Consider the following 22,815-nt stretch of genomic DNA (forward strand, 5'->3'; position numbering starts at 1 on the left):
TGCGTGTGTGTGTGTGTGTGTGCGCGTGTGTGTGCGTGTGTGTGCATGCGCCTGAGAGTGTGTCTGAAGAGGGTCTGTGTGGGCGCTGAGTATTTCAGCATTTAAAGTATTTCATCTGTGTGGCAGCAGGCGTGTGAACAAGCACACAGTGGGCAAAGTGTGATTGACAATGGCCATTAATGGGATTAAGTCCAAGTGGGCCAGAGCTCTGTTTTTGGAGTCTTTCAAGCTCACTGTCACAGGGGAGAGGAGGTAATGTGGACATGACCTACTGGGGCTGCATCTGCACAGCTCACGTGTGCATGCGTGTGCGTGCATGTGCGTGTGTGTGTGCAGGTGTGCGCGCGTGTGTGTGTAGTATAACTGTGGGTTTGGCCAAAGAATACAGTAATAAAACAGAGGATGATGTAAAACATTGCAAATTATACTAAAAGCTAAAACAGTCTTGAAAACAAAACTGTCTGTTGAAAACTCATCAATCTGAGCTCGTTTCTTACCTATGGCGATGGGCGCGACCAACGCCGAGATGAAGATCAGGCATCTGGCCCACATGGCGTCTGATTTTGACCTGGAAGCGGACGTAGAGGTGCTTCCTGCTGAGCCCAGGCGCTCGAGTGCTGAGCTGCTTCTTTCACAGCTCAGTATTCCTGACACCATACAGGCCTGCAGATCGACACAGAGAAGATTTGCTCAGTTGGATGTCATATCAAAACACAAGAAGATGCTCTGTCGAAGAAGTTGAATCCCTGCCCCACCAACAAGAGCGCCCACCCCCGCCAAGAAGATCGTCACATATGGTAATTGTAGATATTCACAGTTAATGTTATTGATTTTATCAGTCTTTATAAGAAAGGCCAGATCACTTCATGGGCAATTTCTGTCCCTATGTGGTGGCTTTTCTACTTGCCACACATATTTCAGCGGGCAAGACGCTACGCGCATCAAGCACCGATGGCTAGACATCCATGAGCTCATCGTAAAGTTGACAAAAGCTGGACAAAAACACATGCATGCTTCCACTCTGCCACCGACACTTGCACGTGCTGAGTAAGGTGCGTTCCCTCCCGCCAGCAGACAGAAAGCACACAGAATGAAAGCAGGTAATAACATCTGTGTTTTTTTTAAATGCCAAAAAAGTTTTTTTTTATTCTAGCAGTATGCTCTAATGCGAGGGCAGCAGGAGTAAATGTTATTATTGTTGTAATTAAAAGAAAGTAGGGGTGCACTGATTGCAGTTTTCTGGCTGATTACCAATATTTAACAAAAACCTGACCTATATCGATTTGTTTCTGTACTAAACTCAGCAAAAAAGTTGCACAGTTGGCAACAGTAGACTAGGTATTATTAAACACAAGTTAAGGTTTATGCCATATATTTGCCAGATTTTTCCCCCATATCTGTTAAAGATTACTGGAACAGACTGTGTTAAAACAATTTGGTGCTGGAATGTCGCATGGGATGTTGTCACGCTAAAGAAAATCCTAAAAATAAATGATTAACCTCAAATAGCAAGCATTTTTTGAACCGCTAGCTTACAGGGCAAGTCAAGAAACAATATGACAGAAGAGTAAAGAATTTAGAAATTAAAAAGATTTCCTACACATTTTTATTTTAAATTAAATTCAAATATCCTTGCTGGAAGAACAGGACGATTTGTTGCTAAAAAATATGTTACAAGGAAAACCGATCATATGCCAATACATACACGACATATATAATAATATGAAAGAGATCCAACTCTAAATGCTCACTGTTGATGTTCTATCTGTATCAAGATTCACTCCACTTGGCATTCCACATCAGCATCAAAGTGTGAAATACATTGATGTCCCGATCTAATTGTTCATTTCATGGTCCATTAGCAATAAACAATTATTAGACGATGGTCTCTGAGATAAGTTGTAACAGTGACAGACTGGTGAGGCTTGTTTCCACTTCTTTTTTTATGAACTGATTAAAGCAGGCCAACATTGTTCAATCACTGGCTCACTCGTCCACTCAGCAAGTAACTCCACTGCTTTGTGTTTGCACCTTCAAAGTCACCAATTTTAATCATAGAATATGGGATATTTACACATTTAACATACACTCTGCAAAAAGTATATATTCATACATTTTTGTTGTTTTTTTTTAAGTATGCAGAAGGATCACAACATTGTGCAGCTGTTATATAATGAACCTAGTTATGTTTCAAACACATTTTTCATAGGGATGGTTCAAAGGCAGAAGAAGTCCTATTTTGAGCCTAAGTGGTCTCCATTCTCATGGGAACCTGGACACAGCCCCAACTAAGCATTCATGTCAAGTTTGTGTGTGTGAGACTTTGAGAGAAAGAGAGGCAGCAGAAATTTGCAAGAGCTGGGGACAGATGGAACAAAGCAGACAGCCTGAGCCATGGGAAATAAATCATGTGTAACAGAGACTATTGATCAATGTGGCCATATCATTTTGGCCCAGAAGAGACTAAGACAATATCAGGCTGTCTCAATCATATCAGAGCTGTGAAGTCAAATAGCTTCTCAGATATTTTTTAGAACTTGAAAACAATTTTAGTTGCATAAAGAGAATGACTCAGATGCAAAGGGGGGGAAAAAATAAAAACATTTATTCTGCACACTTGACAGACGGATATGCCTTTGGGCACGTCTATGCTGAATCTCTCAGAACAGACGACACAAGGCATGATAAGAGTTGTAAAGTTATCTGGACATTTTTTTTTTGTTGTTTGTTTTTTGGATGGCAAACGCAATCCTTGAAATTGAAAATTAATTTAAGATTATTATCGTGGACACTCAAGCTAAACTTAATTTCAGCTGAAGTTGAACAGCACAAGAGGAAATTTGATTTGCATTCCGTAAGAAAGCAGTCCAAACATTTTATGAAATCAGTTGTGGGGTTTTTTTTTTAAAGAACTTTGATCATAATCTTCCAACTCTGGAAAATGTTTACTTTTGCTTTTTCTATCTTTGTAAAATATCGTTTTTTTGTTTTCTGGGGGGGGGGGGGTTACATGTTATTTGTTTTTTTTTTTTATGAGCTCAAAAATATCATGTTTTCTGCTGTCAATTTGTGTGATGAGAAACCAAATTCAATACAAATTGGTAAATTGATGAAGCATCAGAATAAGAACTCACTGGACATTTCTGTGTTGAAAATAGACACGGATTGGTTACCATCCAAACCCGTTTAATTCTGTAAGTAGAAGCTTCCATGTGAGAGAGATTTCATATCTGCTAACAGTTCTTGACAAATTCCTAATTGCAGCCAAAGTGATGCACTCACAATAGTGTCCTGTGTATTATTCTGGCTTCTGCCTAAACGGCCGAACAAGTTGCCCGCATTTGATTGATTGGTCCCTAACTCAGTTGAACATGAGCAATCTGACCAGCTGTCCCTGGCTAGATAGAGGAGCTGTGTGGTAACATATGGCTGGATGCCACCCGTCGCAGCATTCCATCCACTGTTTCATAATTCAAAAGCTATTCCATCACTCTTTAAGCTCCACCAGCATCCCTCCCGTCGCCTAATTAACTCTTTCATTTTCTTCTGTGCCCTTATTGTCTGTGGTGTCCTCACAGACAATAGTGCTGTAATGGCCCGAAGCAATCTAGGACTAAACCAAAGTCACACCACTGTAGTTGCGTAAATAATTCAGCAGCGCTGCATTCTCCCATATGCTGAAATAGAGACATAAAAAGATGTTCCGTCTACAGAGTTTGTAATGAAAAGACAAAAGCTATAGCCCCAAAGCATAGCCATGTGTTTCTAACCTATTTCTGTTCATCATCTTAATGTGCTGATTGGTTAAAATATTATGAATAAACAGGCACTAATGACGCTAATTATCAGAACATATGTGATGTGTTTACACTGTACTCACCAGGCTGCTGTGAAAATAAGCTCTGGCAAAATCATTTGTCTCTGTGAACCTTATAATTTGTAAAAAAGAGTTAACAAATAAGGGAAGGTCGCTTGGAATAAACTCCACATTTCTTTCTGCTGAGCTAGTTTTACTGTACCTCAGTGCAGCCACACCCAACCACACAGGAGCAGAGCAACGCATCAACTAGTATCCAGGACCAGAACAAAAGAATGAGCCCATCCTCAATTTAGGGTGTTACATTTACCTGCTGTAACGAAAGACAACAAATTCAAACCCAGTTGAAATGATTTGGCCAAAGTTTACCGCTTTCTGAAATTGCTGACATACAACCAAAGTCACTCAAAAAGGTACACCTCGGTAGAACCGGGTTGGACCTCATTTTTGTCGTTAGAGCTCCCCTTAATCCAGTGTGGTTTGCTGCTGCTGTAGCCCATCTCCTTCTTTGTCCATTCTCCTCTGACGTCAGCAAGGCATTTTCATCCATACATATCCCATTTGGCTGGATTTTTTTTTGTTTGTTTGTTTTTTCAGACCAACTTCAGTAAACCAGTGAGAAAATCAGCAATTTCTAAAATCTCCAGATCAATCTGTCTGGCACAACAACCTTGCCATGTTCAAAGTCACTTAAATATAATTTCTTCCCCATTCTGCTGTTCGGTTTGAACTTCTTCGTCGGTTTGATGTCATATGATTGGCTGAGTTAGTGAGTGTTGACATCAGCAAAAAAAAACTTATATGAGCCTAAAACAAACAAGAGATAATGGTGCCTCCTAGCTTTGCATGCACAAGTGATACAGTTTTAATGTCCCAATTTTTTCTGCTCCAAATATTCATTTCCTACAAGGTCGACATAACCGGAGCTGTCACTAAGGTCGCAAGACTAACAGACTCGATTGCATCTATGAATGAGCTAATTGATGTTGGGTTAATTCTGTATGTGTGCCGTCCCCTAACGAGTACCCTGGCTGTCGGAGCGCTCTTCATTCGAGGATTCTCGTTTTCACTAATGAGTGCTGACTGGTTTGGGCTACCTTGTCAACATGCGTCATCCTACACATGCACATGCATAATCACTTGCGTTGGTACGCCCTGACTTGCACATACAAACTTTCACACATAAATGCTTCTCACTTCATTAGGCTGTGCTGTACACCCCAAATTGCCAAACACAGCTTATCAGCTGTCCTAATGTTATATCTGTGTTTTAAGCTGTGCACTTATATAAAACTAAACATAATGAGCATCAGTAGTGGCAAAGTTCATTTTTTGTACTTGGCTTTCTGGCCAGTTTCCTCCTTTAACAGTTAACATATTTTCAACAGAGTCAAGAAAGAGCCATACCAAACACTGTATCCATTCCAGCACCTGTTTTCATGTGTAACTGGGGTTAATGACTTAAAGAAAACCAAACTGTGACTGATTATACACTAAGTCAACATTCAGGTTCCAGAATGGCAATGACTTTAACTGTACTGGAAGATTGCTCAAATATATTTAACCAAATACCACTTGGGAAGTTGCAGGGGGGAGGGTTGTACACATTTGAGCTTGTATGTACAATTATGATCCTGTGCAGATTAGAGAAAATCCACAAAAAATATAAATCTTTGTGCCCATTTATTGGTTTTAAATAATTTCACTTATACTTCAAATCTCGAACAAAACAAAAGCTCAAATCATTCCACAAACAAAAAGTGTAGAATCTACTCTATAAAGATTTCTGACAAGGATTATTATTCTCAGTGAAGCAGTCCACAACACAACTCGCAAAAACCAAATCAAATAAAATTGAAAAGCTCAAATTCTTTTTGCAAGATATCTACATTTCTTTCTTTTTAACAAGGCAAGCAAAACTCAGCTTATTCAGAAGTTTCATTAGTTGGCATTAATCAGATAAATCCCTAACTTTGAATAAATTATTAAAACAATGCCGTGTAATAAGAACTATATTGTGCCTTTCATGAAAAAAAACACATTTGCATGCACCTATAAGAGTTGTAGTTGCCCATGCATTTTATCTGGCCAGTTTGTTCTGCATTGTGCTACAATTGAATCAGAAAGCACTCTGCAGTTCATGCATGTTTTTTTCCCTTGTCGTTTTCCTTCACTTTGTCTTTTTTACCTGTACTTCTCACTCTTTAGTCTCCTCAGTTGTTCATTCTCTGCTTGGTTGGACAGAGAAGTTGGTGCAGAACAAAGCTCAAGGGGTTATGCACCATGTTCAGTAAAATGGCATGTGTCTGCCAAGCTATGGTAAATTACCTTCGGTTGGCTTGCCAGGTAAGTTTAACAATGGACCATTTCTCTGGCAGTGAACGCCTGCATGTTTTTTGGTTAAAATCAGAGAGGACAGCTGTTTCCTGGGTAAAGACTGCACTAATGGGTAAAGGTGACATAGCAAATAATCATCAGTGTAGGTACGGAGGGAGGAGGAATTTTGATTGGAGTGGCTAAACATACACATATGGACGCACACAAATTAGGTAGTTCATTTTGCAACGGGGAGATGACTAATCACGAGAAAAACTTAGAAGTCTGGCCTGTGAACTGTAATGAGGTACATTCAAATCCTAACAATGCGCAATTAATTACAGCCCTGCCCAGAGTATGATGAATAATTTTTTTTTGTCAAAGTCTGTCTTGTGCTCTAGCTGCTGTGCCAGACAAAGTTATTTTTGTTATTATTATTTTTATTATTACAATGAACCCCAGATATAAAGGTGAGTGCCTCAAGCTAAACAACTGGTACCTGTGCGTGAAGTTCTTATTTAGAAGTAGGAAAGCACTGTTGTTTTTCTAACAATTACAGACTCTGTGACGGCTAGGCTGACTGACTCTGTTACAAACGCAACGAAGAAGCCTAGACCCCCTTAAATAGTATAATGAAGCCAGTAGAAGTACAGAGTTGTAAGGTTCTATTTAAAACGCTATTTTCGATTATAGTCAACACCTGACTTTGGCTAATTTAGACTGTGTTAGAAATGTAAAAACTTTGCATATTGGTTTTGATTTTGGAGACGACTGGTTCCTCTCTGGACATTAGGAACATCAGGTCACGAGTGGTACAGGGCAAGCAAGTGCCAACTAGTTCTGGCTGGAAAAGGGCGCTGTTCTAACATTAAGATATTAGTTCAAAACCTTAGAATGACATCAGACAAGATAAATGTAGAGTGTTATTCGCATAATAATTTCCTGCCCTAAACAGCTACATCAGAATACATAGTATAATCCATGGTATGACATAATCATTATCAATATACATTGTCTGGGCACTGTTCAGAACAATACGGATTGAATTCCTGTCCAGTCTGACCCAGTTGGTTGCATTTATCTAAAGCACTGAGTCACAGATGATTTTCCACAAACTGTAATATCCGGACTGTAAGCCACTACTTTTTTTTTTTTTCACACACTGTGACCACTGCGACGCGGCTAATTTTGTGGCTTTCTACCAATGGTTTTCAAAAGACTGGACTGCTGTGTGGTGAAGAGGACAGCACAAGTTCAAGAGTTATTGAGAGCAACAACGAAAGAGAATAAGGATGTGTGTGTGTGTGTGCGCGTGTGCGTGTGTGTGCGTGTGTGTGTGTGTGTGTGTGTATGTGTGTGTGTGTGTGTGTGTGTGTGTGTGTGTGTGTGTGTGTGTGTGTGTGTGCGTGTGCGTGTGTGTTCGTGTGCGTGAAGCCAGGGACGCCTGGAGGATATTATCGGAGGCCAAGCACAAAACAGATCACCGCACCTGACCCACATGAACACAACCACGTCTCCAATGTGCATCATGCGTGTGGCGCTCAAAACCACCACAGTGCACAAAATACAGGCCACATTTGAAAGATGCACACGGCACACAGACATGTTGAACAGCGCGAGTGAAGGTCCATCCCTAACCTTCTCTTGTGAGAGAGAACAAAATTTTAAGCAGATGTTTTCAGTGGAGTTAAAATCCTTTAAACCAAGCATAGGGTTGCCAAAACAACTCATTGGCTTAATAAATGGAATATTTTACACTGTTATTGGTTACAATTTTCCAATCTTTATCAGAAAGAACCATATTTATTTAAAAGATCTGCAGTGTCAAAAATGGGGTTGAATATTTTCACAGGCATCAAGTATGACATTTTTGTATCGTAATAAACATACTATCCACGATAATCTTTAACATCAAATGCCCAAGGTATTTTAAAATATCAGTCTTAAGACTGTAAGATGTTTTACAGTCTTAGCAATGCCCTTCTTTACAGCAACTAAACATGGCATGACCTCACCTCTGCACTTTATGTAAGTATTTCCACAAATATGAAAACAATGCATACATAGACAAGTCAAACCTAGTGTACACAACTGCAAAGGTCTTCTCAAATTAATTCTTAGTTCCCCATAACAAAATAAAGATAAAATTCCATGTAATATTTTGTATTGTCTCATCTTGAGAGCTCAATGAATCATTAAAAGTCTAATCTCTGCTTATATGATGTAAACAAAACAAAAAAACAACAAAAAAAACCCAACAAATTACTGTCATGTAGACAAAGCAAAGTAGGACAGGACAAATTCTGTGCTGAGAGAAACTAACTGGCAGTGAGCTGCCCCTCAGCATGACCAGAGGCTCAGAGGAAACATACTGTCAGCTCCAAAACAATATGAACATCTTGGGAACATGGCCACAGCATGTATCTGTTGTGCTTCAACTTGAGGAAGGGGAGAGGTCACACACATGGCCCCCTCTGTCTACATTAAAATCACAATTAATGACAAGTTAGTGTTTGTGCTGGTCAAATCTTAACTCGACAAGACCAACAGTCGTGTCAGCTTGTGTCTTTCACTCTGATTCTGTATATCTTACTGAAGTAGCGGAAAGCAGCATGATAGCATCCCACTGGCAGCATCCCAACATGTACAGTAGGCACACAGTTGAAAGCGCCGACGTGTATGTGCGCAAAACATGGGTGAGGGGCAGTTTAACTGTAGGAATGTGCACACTTGTCATCTGTGGCCTTAAGACAATCTGCCCAGTGATTTATTTTATGCAGCACTGTTTGTAATTCTTTTGTGTGGCTGAGAACCACAGAGTGCTAGAAAGCAGCCTGGAAGGTATGGGTCACCCCAACATCTGTGGGACATGTTTTAGTCATTATGGTACAAACGCAATGTCCTCATTTCAAAATCTGTGGTAGGTAGTGGTTGCCATCTTTTTATCTGTGATATTTAGATTATATGCAAAATTGTGCAAAGTATTTATGCATGTTACCTTTTTTTTTTCCACATTTCATTCATCTATTTTTATTTGAATTTTATGTAGCAGACCATCACAAATTAGGTCACAATAGTCAATAAAGCTACAAGATTTTTTAAGTCTTCTGGGGTATTCTATACCTGTTATGCAAATCTAAATAGTCCATCTTTCTCTGCAAAATAGCTATTATATATATATATATATACAGGTTCACGCGTATATAATATGCGCGTGTGTGTGTGTATATGTGTATATGCGCGCGTATGTGTGTATGTGTGTGTCTAAAACATTTTTACACAGCAGACCATCCTTTGCCTCTGTGTTTGACATGCTATGCATCTGGGGAAAGCTCCTGCTTTGACCGGACCACTGCAGTTTCCGCATGGCTGACTCTGACTGCTCTGAGGACGCTCCCAGAAATCCAATGCTCTGAAACCACCCTGAAAATCCTTCGCCAACAACCTCGTTGTGCAAGGCACATCCGTTTTGATTCGTCTCTGCCTGCCGGCTAGGCACCACTTTCTGTTGCGCTCTGCTCTGAACTTTCAAATGCTCCAGTCTAATCAACTCTGCATGCGCTGCCTCCCTCATGAGACTAGATGGGCTGAGGTGGAGATATGCAAGGAAACACTGCGAGGGGGAGGAGAAGCGGAGCAGATGGGAGTGTACGGGAAGGAAGAGAAGATGGAGGATAAAAACGGAGGGCAGAAGATGAAATAGCATAGCATGCAGAGAGGACCGGGGAGGAATAATGATCAGAAAAATAAAAATGGAAAGATGGATGGATTAATCAAGACAGAAATGATGATAATATAAATGGGGAGGGGAGCAGGAGACAGTGAGGCACACGTATTCCAAAAGGTATACGTGATATAAAGTTGTTATAAAAGTATTACTGATTGCACTTTAATAATTAGGTAACTTATGTTATTAAAGGTAACGTTTAAACAGTAATGATTTCTTGGTTAATGTCAAGTTGTCATAACAAAGACATTTTGAATAATGTCAACTTTGTATTAAAAGTGTCATAATTTACCGAATGACTTTATGACAACAGTCATAAAAATTCATGAAGGCTTATTCATGTTCATGACCGGTGTTATGTCATGTTTATGACAGTGTCATGACAGTCTTATTCACCCCCCTTCAAATGAAGTGTTACCAAATACATAACACTACCTCTTTAAAATTCTAGAATTGGAATGTATTTGCAGACAACGTTTTTTTTTTATATTTCATTTTAAATGCAATATGTATACATTTTTGTACAATTCTGGCTTAATTACTGCTCTGAGTATGTTGTTTTTCAGCAAACGGTCAATTTTTTTGGGACTATTTGCTCATCCAGTTAATCCACGTAACAATAAATTGATTAATTGATGGTTATATCAATAAGTGATTCATCACAATTCACCATCCTTTGTCCAATTAATAATTTCAGCCCTAATCTATATATGCGTATAAATGATAAGTCATTTGCCCCAAACATGCTACTCTGCATGATGCTAAAATATATTTGCATTTGCCCTATCTGTCCAAAGAACAAAAGGCTGTCAAAGCTGACCAAGATATCAAAGCTAATCGTATTAGCTATTTGTTTTGAGAGCCTGACTTACAATTTTTCAATTTTAAAACATTTATGAAACTGAGCATTTCTCTTCTGGAAACAAATAACAGCCGACCTTCTCACCAGCTAAACTGCAGATGCATACTGCTTGCTAACCCATTAGAAAATTGCATCATGATCAGGTGGAATATAATTTCCAACATTGGTCTTTAAGATGCTATTGCTAACAGGCTTAGAGACACAAATTTGATGTACAGCATGTTCAAGATAGGTCGCTATTTACAAAATTCATATCTTTGACTCCTAATTTTTATTTTTTTAACTAAACTGCATTTTTTTGCCTTGTGGACATTAAAGTACTAAGAAGAGATGATTCACTATAGCAACATTGTCATTGTGTATTCTAATTCAGTACAGTTCTCCTATGGAGGACTTGTGATAAACACTAGACTTGATCCCACTGCTCACAGAGTGAACATTTTTACCACTTTTAGGAATACCATAAAAAAAGCTAAAAAAAAAAATTATAATAATAAAAAAAAAATGTGTGAAAACTTTCCAGAAGATCCTCTTTAACCCTTGCGTTTACAAATGTGTCCAACCGACCCCATACCCATAAGACTTGTATCATTTGCCACAGTCCTCCACGTTTGCCTCAGTCCTCGTACGCACAAGGGTTAATAAACAATATTTTTTTACTCAGAGCTAAAAATTCATGTCAAAAATTGGAACATCGGAATCCTAATATTTACTGGTAAGGACTTTTGGGTTAAAGTTGGCTGAAAGTTTATTTTCTGAGAAAAAACAACAGCAGAAAGTTAAAATCCATGTTTGTACCAGTGTGAGACATAACAGGCTCGGGGAATGTTGCCTCTGTTCACTTCTAGTCCCCTTTCACACCAAGTTCAAACATCCAACCAGTGATACTGAACAAACATTGAACTAGAAGAATTTTTTTTTTCCCTCAAAGTCCTTTCTCAACTTCTTCATCTTTCTGGGATTGTCTGTGGGTTTCAAGAAACACAGAAACCTTCCAATAAAACTTCTCATTTCACAGACACGGGAGCAACTAGGAACACAATGAAATTGTGCTCATCAGGGATATACAGTAAGTACGCTCACGTCTCACTCTGCTTCAAAGGTAAAAGCAAATGTCACTTCAGATTTGAAATGGAGACGCACACGTCTGTTGAATATGATGTTGTCAGAATTGGAGCCTATTACGTTACATTTGCCGCACAGGCCAACTCAAATTACAGATAATCTGATTGAAATACTCAACATTATGAACTTTACTCTCCGTTTCAGGTAAAAACTAAGCTCCTTACACTGAAATGTATTTGAGAAACTGCTCTGCTGTCAAATATTAGCCAATTCCAATTTACAAAGCACTGTTCAAAACTATCAATTATTGGGACGATGGTGGTCCCAATAATTTGTGGAGGAGTTTGTCCCACAATTGGTAGGTTGCTGGCTTGATCCCCTCTCCTTCTGCCTCTGTGGTTGCCACCATGTGTGAGTGAATGGGTGAATGACTGAATGTAGTGTGAAGCACTTTGGGGTCCCCTGGACTTGATAAAGCTCTATGGGGGTACAGGACATTTATCATTTTAAAAAGGGGTATGGCACAACTGGAAACTTTCCAGGACAAGAAAATAATCTAAAGCAATGAATACTTCTTTTTTAAAGGTTTTGTTGGCTCTAGTGGCCTTCATTTGAAAGTAGTTTGACAGGAAAGGGGGTCATGAGAGAGGGGGAAGACATGCGGCAAATGTCGCCAGGCTGGGAATCGAGCCTGCGACCACCGGCATGAGGACTAAGGCCTCAATACATGGTTTGTGCTTTGCCCTTCGCCACCACAGCACCCTACAATGTATACTTCTACTTCTACGTGCCCTCAGTTTTACATAAAATCCCAATAAAATTATTTGAAGTTTCTGCTTGTGAGGCGAAAAAGTTCAAGGGCTATGAATGAATATTTTTGCAAAACACTGCACATTTCTAAACCTATGATCACATGTAGTCACACAGATGACGCTGCAGTTTTCTACAAATAGAAGAGAGTCACCGATAAGCGGGGGTGAAACTAATGGTTTACAAAACTGCCTCTGATACACTCAATTATGTCAGCGAGAGACGCATTGATGTTGATTCTACTGCCACAGCCGTTATACTCCTCCCTTTGATTCATCTGTCTTCTCCTTCATACCACCTTCCCTCTTCCCTCCGTCGCCATCTCCCTCTTCCCCTGTCGCTGTGCTCTGAACCCAGTACTGTCAAAATGGATCCGTCAAAGCCGTGCCTTAAACCCGGAGGCAACATTTATGTGCACATGCGATTGTATTTGTCAGAGGGGGGAAGAGAAAGTCGTCCCGTACAGTACAGTACGAAGAACAGCCACCTCAGCAATGAGTGATGGTGCTTTGATGAAAGAGGCAGAAAAACAGGCCAGATGCAAGACTTGTGGCATACATTTGAACCCCCGAGAAGCAGGCTTCATATGCGAATATCCTCAAATCTCTAAATAAATAGGAGCTTCAATCAACTATCAGTTATTCTTTTTCAAGTTCTGGACCTTTCGTTCACGTTCATGCAATCTTTTTTCAATGCCCGTTTTCGGTTCGGTGCATTTCTTGTGCCGCATCCTCCGTCAATGCAATTCCTCCTTGCTGCTCAGTAAAGATGATTAGAAATGTTTACCGCTCTTCATGGGCTCCTCATCCTTTGTTTTGCATTTCAAACTAACCCTACCTGAAGGAGATCCCTCTAGTCTAGATAACGAGACTGCTTCTCCTATCCCTCTAATAGGACATCCAAATACTGGCTCAGAGAAATGCAAACTTCCAAAGATTTGCTCAGATCCCAGTGATTCAGTAAAGTCAGGCAAAGAAAAAGAGATTCCTGCATAAGACATCAAGCACCCAACCTTTTGCTTTTGCAGTCGTGAACTGTATCGAGGTCTTGAAATATTTATTGAAATAGGCCTTTCTGGGGTGCTTACCAGGCTCTTCATGATTCAATAATACATAAGCATCAACACTGGTATATAAATATAAAAGGGAGCACTTAAGGCTGGATTGTCTAAATGCTGAGAAAATGGGATTGAAAAAACAGATGGATAAGAGGGAGATACATTCGTTTTCAGACTGTCACCTTCACTTATGCATAAGAAAACACACAGTGGTGGACTCATAAAGAATACCCCTCACTCGCATATCACAGAATACACTGAATGTTACAGTCCTTCTGAGACCCTTTGACGGCAGCAAAACCGAACACTGTGATGTGCACATAACATCCCGTGACGGATGTCCACGGTGAAGCGGGAACATTTGTCTGCAAATACATTTGTTTGACGTTGCCTTTTTAGTTCTCTGAGAACAAAGGCGGAAATCTGCACTGAGGAAGAGATTTTTCTTCAAAGTTTGCTGGGACTGAGGAGGCCCAGCAGTGCGCTAGGAAGAAATGTACCTGGAGCATCATATGAAAAAAAAAAAAAAGATAAAAATTAAGAGTTATTGCTATTCCCTGCAGGGTTGATCTTTGTGTGTAGGTTTAGAGCTTATATGTGGTTGCCTTAAAATTGGACTGAATTTCTACAACTGATCAATCTGAAGGAAAAAGCTGTATGTATAACAAGAGAATGACTTCACCGGAAAAATGTTTTAAAACCTCGCTGTCATAGATTAGAGTTAAGTCTGACTAAAATTTGTCAGACTTAGCAAATTTTTATTACACAATTCCCTTGAAGAGAATTGTGTAATACGAGAGATTTTGAGATCTTTAAAAAGGTAGAATAGGGAAATATTAGCAAATCGACCACTACAAAAGAAGTGTTTTCACCAAATATTTGTTAAATAGTGTCAACAGCTATAAAGGCAGTTTGTTGCAGTTTGTTTTTATTGTTTATATTTTTATCTTCCACAGGGATTTAATTTTTAATGGTACAAAATACATAATGTGGAAAAGGACTCTAAAAGATTTTACATGGCCCTCTATGTGCAAACTGATTTATGTAGACGTTGTATATTCACTCTACATGAGTTTTAGACATTGTGTGGATTATACTTATGTTGGAATAATTCAACCTTTATTTCTATCAATGTTGGCATACATATTTTTGAAATCTGTAGTTCAACAAGGTTGGTGCTTAGCTCAAGAATGTGCTGTACTTTTATCTGAAGGTTGAAGTGCAAGATGTCTTCATGTACTTTCTAAGAGGTTGATAGTACACAGTCTAAATTGAAATGGCAATATGAAATTGCAAATAAAAATGTATAATGTGTCCTAAATTGTCATTCAAGACATCTTAAAATATAGAAAAACTGATGTTAAAATGCTTGTTTCACCTGTGTTATTTAGAGTGCATTTGTTGTTCGCATGAAATGCATCAGTTCAAAATTATATTCAAAGGTACTTGAAATGTTAGCCCGTAGCAATGGCGTCACTCTTGATTGCAAGGCAATGTGGTTATTTGCACACACAAAGGCCACAACTGTTGCATTTCTGAGGAGCTCCATCCTTCACTTCTTGCAAATTGATGAGACAAAGAGCTCCTGCAGGATGCATGGGTGGCGATTTTGATGCAATCAATGGGGACAGCGAAGGTAAACACAGTACTAAATGTCATCTGCGGTGATTGTGCCGCCTCGGCATCACCTCGGGTGGGAGATCCAAATAGCCAAAATCAATAATCTAATCATTTCATATTCAAATCACACAGACCTGAGGTCTGGATCTTATTGCAGTTTCATATCCCTGGTGGGCGGATGTGTTCCAATCAGCAAACCAAAGCAGGCAGGTGCACTGAAAATACAGTAATTCAGCAGAGATTGAAAGTGGGATCACAGTGATTAAACTGAATTATTCAATCTGATTTTCATAGAATTACATGAAAGATATATGTTTTCTGTTGGTTTTTAATCTTTTTTTTTAATCTTTATTGTAAATTATTGGTATATTGAGTAGTTTCCCCATGGCATTAGGTCTTGATATAAATGCCACAAATGAAGCAAGTCTCAGAATGACTATATCTGGTGGAATAAGTCTCATCTTTTAATATCAGCCCTCATCTGAAGCTCAGTATTTTAAGCCTAACAGGCTGTATATATGTGTGAGACTCTTACTCTGAAAAAATAAAGGAATCAGTTCTTGAGTTTATTTAGTGATATGACAAAGTCGACTTGTATAAATTTCTTGGCTACTTGTGTCAAAATGTGCAGAAGCAGAAGCGTGTGCATATTTTCATAAGATAGTGTGTATAATAACAGGGTAAACTGTTTAAAAAGAGTTTAAACTTTTTCTTTTTGAAACACTGAAGAAACTAATTTATTTGGGGAAAAAAATGTGAATGTAAGCCTTCCATAATTGGTTGCTTTGCTACACACTGTATGTTCTCACAATAAATGAAACATCTGCCATCTCTGACCAAGATGTACAGTAAACACAAAAGTGGACTTTTTCTGCAAATGTAACATTGTGTTTTTGATTAAATTTATGTTGAAGGCCCCTAAATATATCAACAATCTGTAGTGGATGATAAGGATAATTGAACTGGTAAACAGACACATGGAGGGAAAACATCTGTGAGAGCATCTGCACATTGCTGTGCTGAGGCCTTTAGAAGTCTTCATTTACAATACACTCTACATGATTAGCACTTTTCTGCAAGCAAAACACCATAAATGGGAAAAGGCACCGGTTAGGAAGAAAGAACAGGACTTACTACTGTGACTTGTTTTCTTCAATAAAAGCGCTTCACACAAATAAGGCGGCTAATCCTACATGGAATATGGTGTGGCCCTGAATAGCTGCCTTTTCCAACTTGTTTACAAAGAGCATCTCTGTAGGCTATTCCCAGCTGATATGTGTATGCAAGTGTACATGTCCTGGAGGTTGTACCAATGCACTCAGGTGCCAATGCACTGTAAGTGTCAATATGTGTGTGTTTGCAAATGAATTTTAATCTGAGTATATATGCGTGTCACTTTGTGGTGTGTGTGTGTGTGTGTGCGTGCGTGTGTGTTTGTGCTCCCCTGCTGCTCTATGCAGATCTTAGGAGGAAAGAAAGCATACATAAGGGATTGACTTGTATCTACGGAACAGTCAACAAGTCACAGACTAAACCAAGGAAAAATGGGAGAAACAGTCATTCCTGGAGTAACATTTGACACGTATTCATAAATGATCAATGGATAATCTCCTTTCAACCGTGCTTTGACAAAACATGCTCTGGGTTTGCATGAATGACAGAGGGGAAGCAGCTGAAAGGAGAGAAAGACAGATTACATTCACACGTTGCCATCATCACACCTGGGAGCCATGCAGTACAGTTGCACTGAGCCGCACCGCTGAGCAAAGAGCCCCGCCACTGGAAAAGTTAAAGGTTAAGTGCTTACGGGGCATGGTCCTGGTGGTACTTGTTGGGGGATTTTCGAGTTTTTCAGCAGCGAGATTTTCACAGCTGCAACACAACCAAGTCTTAAAAAATGACCTTTCAGTGTGAATCCAATCTCCTTTGGGCCGATCTGTTACCAAAGGTCAACACATCCCTATTCGAGCTAAATTCAGAAGTGTTATCTTTTGTCGCATTTGTATGCCTATTATTGTCAGCAGATGCCTATTAATGCCAAATGCTGATTTTTTTTTATTTTTATGTTTTGTTTTTTTTTAACATATCAGTTCATCTGATGATTTTTTTTTCTTCTTGTGAAAGTATGGAAGTTTTATACATCTTATGTATAGGGCACAATCTTAAACTAATATTTTTATTGGAACTTTATGTGAAAACAAAGTAGCACATAACTGTGAAAAGGAAGTAAAATGACACAGGTTTCCTATGTTTCAACAGATACAAATCTGAAAGTTTGTATTTACTCCTCTTTACTTTGGCATCTATCATTTAATCTCATTATGACAACGCATGTTGTGGGATTAAAAATACAAATGTTGAGGAAAATAAACAGTTGCTTAAAGAAAGACACAAATATTTCCGTTTGAAGTGTGCCACGAGCCACTGTAAGCATGTGGAAGAAGGTGTTCAGGTAATAGGTAGTCTCTTTTTCTTTTCTTTTTTTCATATTTGACAGCCTAAAACTAACATTGCGCATGGTGGTGGCTGCATCATTTTGCTGGGATAGTTACTGCATCTGCCAAAGGACAACCGGTCAGTCATTAGGGAGACAAAATGAGCAAAATCTAGATCACTTTGAAACAATTCTGACTAATCTTATTAAGAATTATAACATATTATTTTGTAACAGAATATGATCCAAATACTAATAAAGCCTAATAAATTCACATGAAATTTGTGTCTGTATACAAAAAATTAGTAAATAAATATTTACACCAAATGTCAAATTTGAATGGAATTTAATGAAAAACTCAAATATTTCTGATTTGAAATGGCTTAAAGAGACATAAAAGTAATTCTATTAATTTCATGAATATTGCACAAAGCCAGCTCATTTATTAAATAAACACAAATAAGTTTCCCCCCACTAGGTAGACAGACACAGAGACATGCAAACAGATCTGCATCTCTATTGCATCCTATGTCAGATCGAGAGTTTCAGAGACATCTGCACCCTTGCCCGGCTCTGGGTTCATGTGGTTTGCACACGTCTGTTTGTGTGCATTGCTTCACACAGCCAGGCTGCGTCTAATTGCACGGGTCCATCTGTCAACTCTCAGAAACAGGCTTCTGTCTTACAGGCACAAACAGCACAGACGAAAGTACGCCAGCACAGAAAACACGCATGCCACAAGTGGCAGCCTCAAAGCCCTCAACTTGGACCCTGGACAATCTGCAGCCTTTCTGTGGCAGCTGTGTGGATGGCATTGACTGGCAGGGTTTACAATATGGGCTCCATCTTATCAGGTCATATTGTAAAACAATAAGCGTGCATTCAATGGTGGGGTGCACCAAGAAGGAGGGTATGAATGGTAACTTACTGTTTGTGTGCACAGGTTGTTTTATTAGAAACAACCAGTTTCTAATAAAACAACTTATTTTTATTTAATAGAAAAATAAGTAAGTATGGATACAAAAAGCAAGGCCTCCATGTTGAAATAATAAAATTTCAATAATCTAGCCTTTTAATGTAATGATTTAATATTTATTAGTAGAGAATATTCTAGAAATTTGAAGCTATTACTGAAATTGCGGTCGTATTTACCAACATTTTTGATTAAAAAAAATTCCAAATACATTATTTTATACAGGCACTTGAGTTGTTTTAATAAATGTTTGTCAACCTAAAGGTAAATCGGGTGTGCACAGTGACTTGCAAAAGTGTTCATACACCTTTGTCACATTTAGTCATGTTACAACTTCATCAACTATACGCATACAACCAGAGCTGCAACAGAATGTCTTTGATTAAATTATATGCATGTTAGAGAATGGCTTAGTCAAAGTCAGAGCCTAAATCTAATTGAGAATTTGTGGTCACACTTGAAAATGGATATTCACATACACTATCTGTCCAATCTTACTGAAGCTGGTACAGGCATGCCACAAAGGATGCCTCAAATACATCTAAATGCAACACTTTGTAGAACTTAGGTTTTTTTTTCCTTGCGTCATTTTCCAACTACTTCACAGTCATATCCGCTTATTTGCTGTAGTCTCTCATATACCACCCCAACAAAATGTGAATACAGTGTGAATACTTTTGCAACGTACTGCATATCACAAGTGAGTGCAACATGCAATTTCAAAGCGTGCTAATTTACTTATCCCTCTGCATTGTGCTGCTGCGTGGACTCACTTAACGTCCGGCCGGTACAGATTGTATTTCAATCTGAGCGCTCATTAGTAATGAGGTAAATGAAGGTTGTGTACGTGGAGCAGGAAACACCTGTTTTTCCCAGGGACAGAAACATACCCTCCACCACCCGAACATAAAGAATGACATATCCCATTTCCCACTGTTCTTTCTTCTCGCTCATTGTTTCGCTGAATTAAAGACAAAATGCAGCCTTGATATCACAAAGTTAGCTTTTAAAGCAAGCATTCAGATTCATATGAGAGCAGAGGAAGGAAGGAAGGAAGGAAGGTAGGCAGGCTGGTTGAGAAATCCTGGACAGGAAGTGTATGACAAATGAAATCACATGCTTGCAAAAGTATTCATGCTCTGTGAAAGTTTTTCAACCTAAACCTACACATTTTTCTGATTTTTTTTCCCCAACACTTAAGTATTCCAGATCATCAAACAAATTTTGAATGATGGTTTCAGCAATTAAGGGAAAAACAATGCAAATCCCTCTTTGTTAAATTGCAAATTAAAATAAGAGTAAACACTTAATTTCAGTAGTCACACAAAGGCCTAATTTCTGCTGGACCCATAAATTCAATAAATCCTATAAACAGAACTTGTCCAACAAAAACATGCCTAAAGCTTAACAGAGTCTACAAAATATGTCCAATCTAAAAAAAAAAAAAAAAAACGAACAGATGAGAAACAAAGTAATTTATATCTACTGATTTGGATAGAGCACAATAAGAGTCACTCTACAAATCATAAAACAGTAGTGAACTGTCCCAGCAATGCCTTATCTACTAAAACTGCAAAGAGTAGAGTCTGCTTTGCTGCTTCAAGACGTTCACAACTTGCTGTACTTGATGGAACTATAAATGCTGCTCTGTATCACAAAACAATGAAGGAGAATGTCTGACAATCAGTCTGTGACCTCGACTTCAACGGCACTTACATTACGCAGCAGGACAAATATTCATAGGGCAATTGGAAGTGAACCTTTGGATCAATCAGAAAATAAAAAAATATTTATATATGTATAGTCATGTCACACCATCAACCTAAACAGGCTATTCATGCTCAAAAACTATCCAATGTGGCTAAATCAAATTAATGTGGCCAGATTAATGTAAAATACTTTTTGCCAAGATTTTTCACTGGAATTGCTGGCGGCAGGGACAACACAACCTGTCATTAGGTTAAAGGAGCTTTAAATTATTCACATAAGTTCAGATCGGTTTATATAATTTTTTTTACCTCATATAATTTTTTTTACCTCATACTAAACAAGAAAACAATGACTTGTACTTACTCTAGTCATGTTTAATATTAAAATAAATTTAATGGTTTGCAAAAATTAGATGTGACAAAGCAAAAAGAAAGGAAATATGAAAAGGGGCAAAATCTTTTCACAATAATGTATGAATGCTACACTTTTCAGAGTTTTCTTTACTGATAACTTTGTAAAATACACTGGAGTTTGTGTTTGGAACATGACAAAATGTCGAAAATTAAAGGAATATTTTTGCAAGACTTGTTGAGGACTGCACCACATTTTCAGAATGCAGAAAAAATGTTAATATTAAGATGCAATGCGAATGAAATCTAAAGGTAAAAAAAAAAAAAAGCCTAACGCTTGTCTTGAACGGCACCATCAAAATGGACATTTTGAGGCCTGTGGTGAAACACGCTTGAAAATTGAACCCACGAAATATCACCAACAGCAAAGAAAAATGCAAAACCACACAGTAGGAGAAAGTGAGCACCCTGCTTTCACATTACTCTCAGCCAATTCAATCAATACAGAATAGGATCTTGCATGAAAACATGACCTCTGGGTTTTTACACAGCAAAGATGCAATATATTTCTCCTCTTAGTGAAAAACGGACGTCAACTGCTGCTCCCTGGCAAGTGTGTCAATATCAAACAACTGCGCCTCCCTCTATTGCCAATAAACTGATTGTGCAATTCATCAGCCAACTCTGGGAGACAGTATTCCTAATTAAACGGAAGCTCGTAAATTCGACATTTTACAGGTCTTGCTCAGCTTGTAAATACAGTGTAAATAAGTTGTGGTGAGTGGCTTCATGGGCAGATGAAGGTCTGCGTTCGTGGTAAAACTCCTGCTGATGCGTTCAATGAACAGCAGGCCAATTGCAATTAGAACTCTGTTTGCTCCCGTGCGTCCAGTGCGTCTCTCCTGCTCGTTTTTCCATCCTTTGCTGCCTTCACGGCACGCCGCGCGTTCTTCCATATTCTTTCTGAAGCCTGGTCGAATCAGATTGGATTAGCACTTTCAGAGGGCACATTTGTTCGGGCCAATTAGAGCACTTCCTGGCACAGATGGAACCCTGAGGTCTCTGGGGAAAACCCCGGGTCGCATTTGGGTTCTAAAAAAGCATAACGCATACTGTAGAGTCTGCAAAAAAAGAAACACAGCACCAGCTGTGTGTGTGCATTTGCTTGGCTATCCCTTCAGGCCTAAATATGGCTGCTGTAAATAAAAATGAATTCTGACCTGACCAGTGTACCTTGGTAAATATGTTTAAAATTGTTACACAACCACACTGCATGTATTTAATCCCCCCCACACATATTCTTACCTGATAGTGTATCTTCTTTTGTTGGAGGGAAATGAAACTGCAGAGAATCACATCTCAGTGGCAGCAGGACATCCTCAACCTGGAGAGAAGAGCGAGGGGTGGGGGGAGGCACAGAGAGAGGAGGGGGTGTTATTCAAGCTCACTGAACTGAAGTCCCTGTCATTTTTCACAATAGAGACAGATAGCTATAATATGTAGTGAATGTGGGGTGCCATGTGAATAATGGCCTCATCCAGATTGTGTGAATAGCCATAACCCACTCAAACACAAGAACCAGACAGTTCACAAAGCCGCTGCGGCTCGCCGGGGCGCCTGTTTGGTGTTTACGCCGCCACGCTTGTGTGTGTGTGTGTGTGTATGTGCTTGTGCGATCCGCCTCGTAATGACCTCTTAAGTGTTGGGATATCAAAGACTGTAATGGTCTACCTCTGTTCTCCCTGGCAGTTTATTGAGGGGAAAGCTCTCTTGTGCCATGATAGCTTGTTGATATGGTTAGCATTTCTCTGTCAAATGCCAGGGACGAGGGGAAATTGGTAGCTGTGTTTCACGGACGCAGAGACAGACTTTCATATCTGAAATGGTTTGCATCCTCTTCCAATTTTGTCATTTCATTTTTCTCTACCGACTTCTGTATCTGTTCTGTTATTCTTACCAGTGTGTCTCATTCTATCTTTAAAATTAACTCCAGACATCAACCATAACACTACATTTCCATGATGATGTGTGGTATGATGATCAAGCTGCAGGAGAATTCTTCTTCTCCAGGATC

The 22,815-nt window shown here is 39.0% G+C and overlaps 1 protein-coding gene across 8 annotated transcripts in view; it reads right to left on the minus strand.

The window, feature by feature from the left end:
• adgrl3.1 (adhesion G protein-coupled receptor L3.1) overlaps positions 1–22,815 on the minus strand; it is a 161,387-nt gene that overhangs the window by 118,730 nt on the left and 19,842 nt on the right. For all 8 annotated transcript variants that reach the window (XM_008416710.2, XM_008416760.2, XM_008416742.2 and 5 more), the window contains exons 2-3: positions 22,047–22,125; positions 498–663 (exon numbers count right to left, since the gene is read on the minus strand). In XM_008416710.2, coding sequence (XP_008414932.1) covers positions 498–657 — 160 coding nt within the window. In that variant the 5' untranslated portion in view covers positions 658–663; positions 22,047–22,125. The remainder of the gene's footprint in view (positions 1–497; positions 664–22,046; positions 22,126–22,815) is intronic.

The sequence above is a fragment of the Poecilia reticulata genome, linkage group LG1 (genome assembly GCF_000633615.1).
Source record: "Poecilia reticulata strain Guanapo linkage group LG1, Guppy_female_1.0+MT, whole genome shotgun sequence".
Lineage (NCBI taxonomy): Eukaryota > Metazoa > Chordata > Actinopteri > Cyprinodontiformes > Poeciliidae > Poecilia > Poecilia reticulata.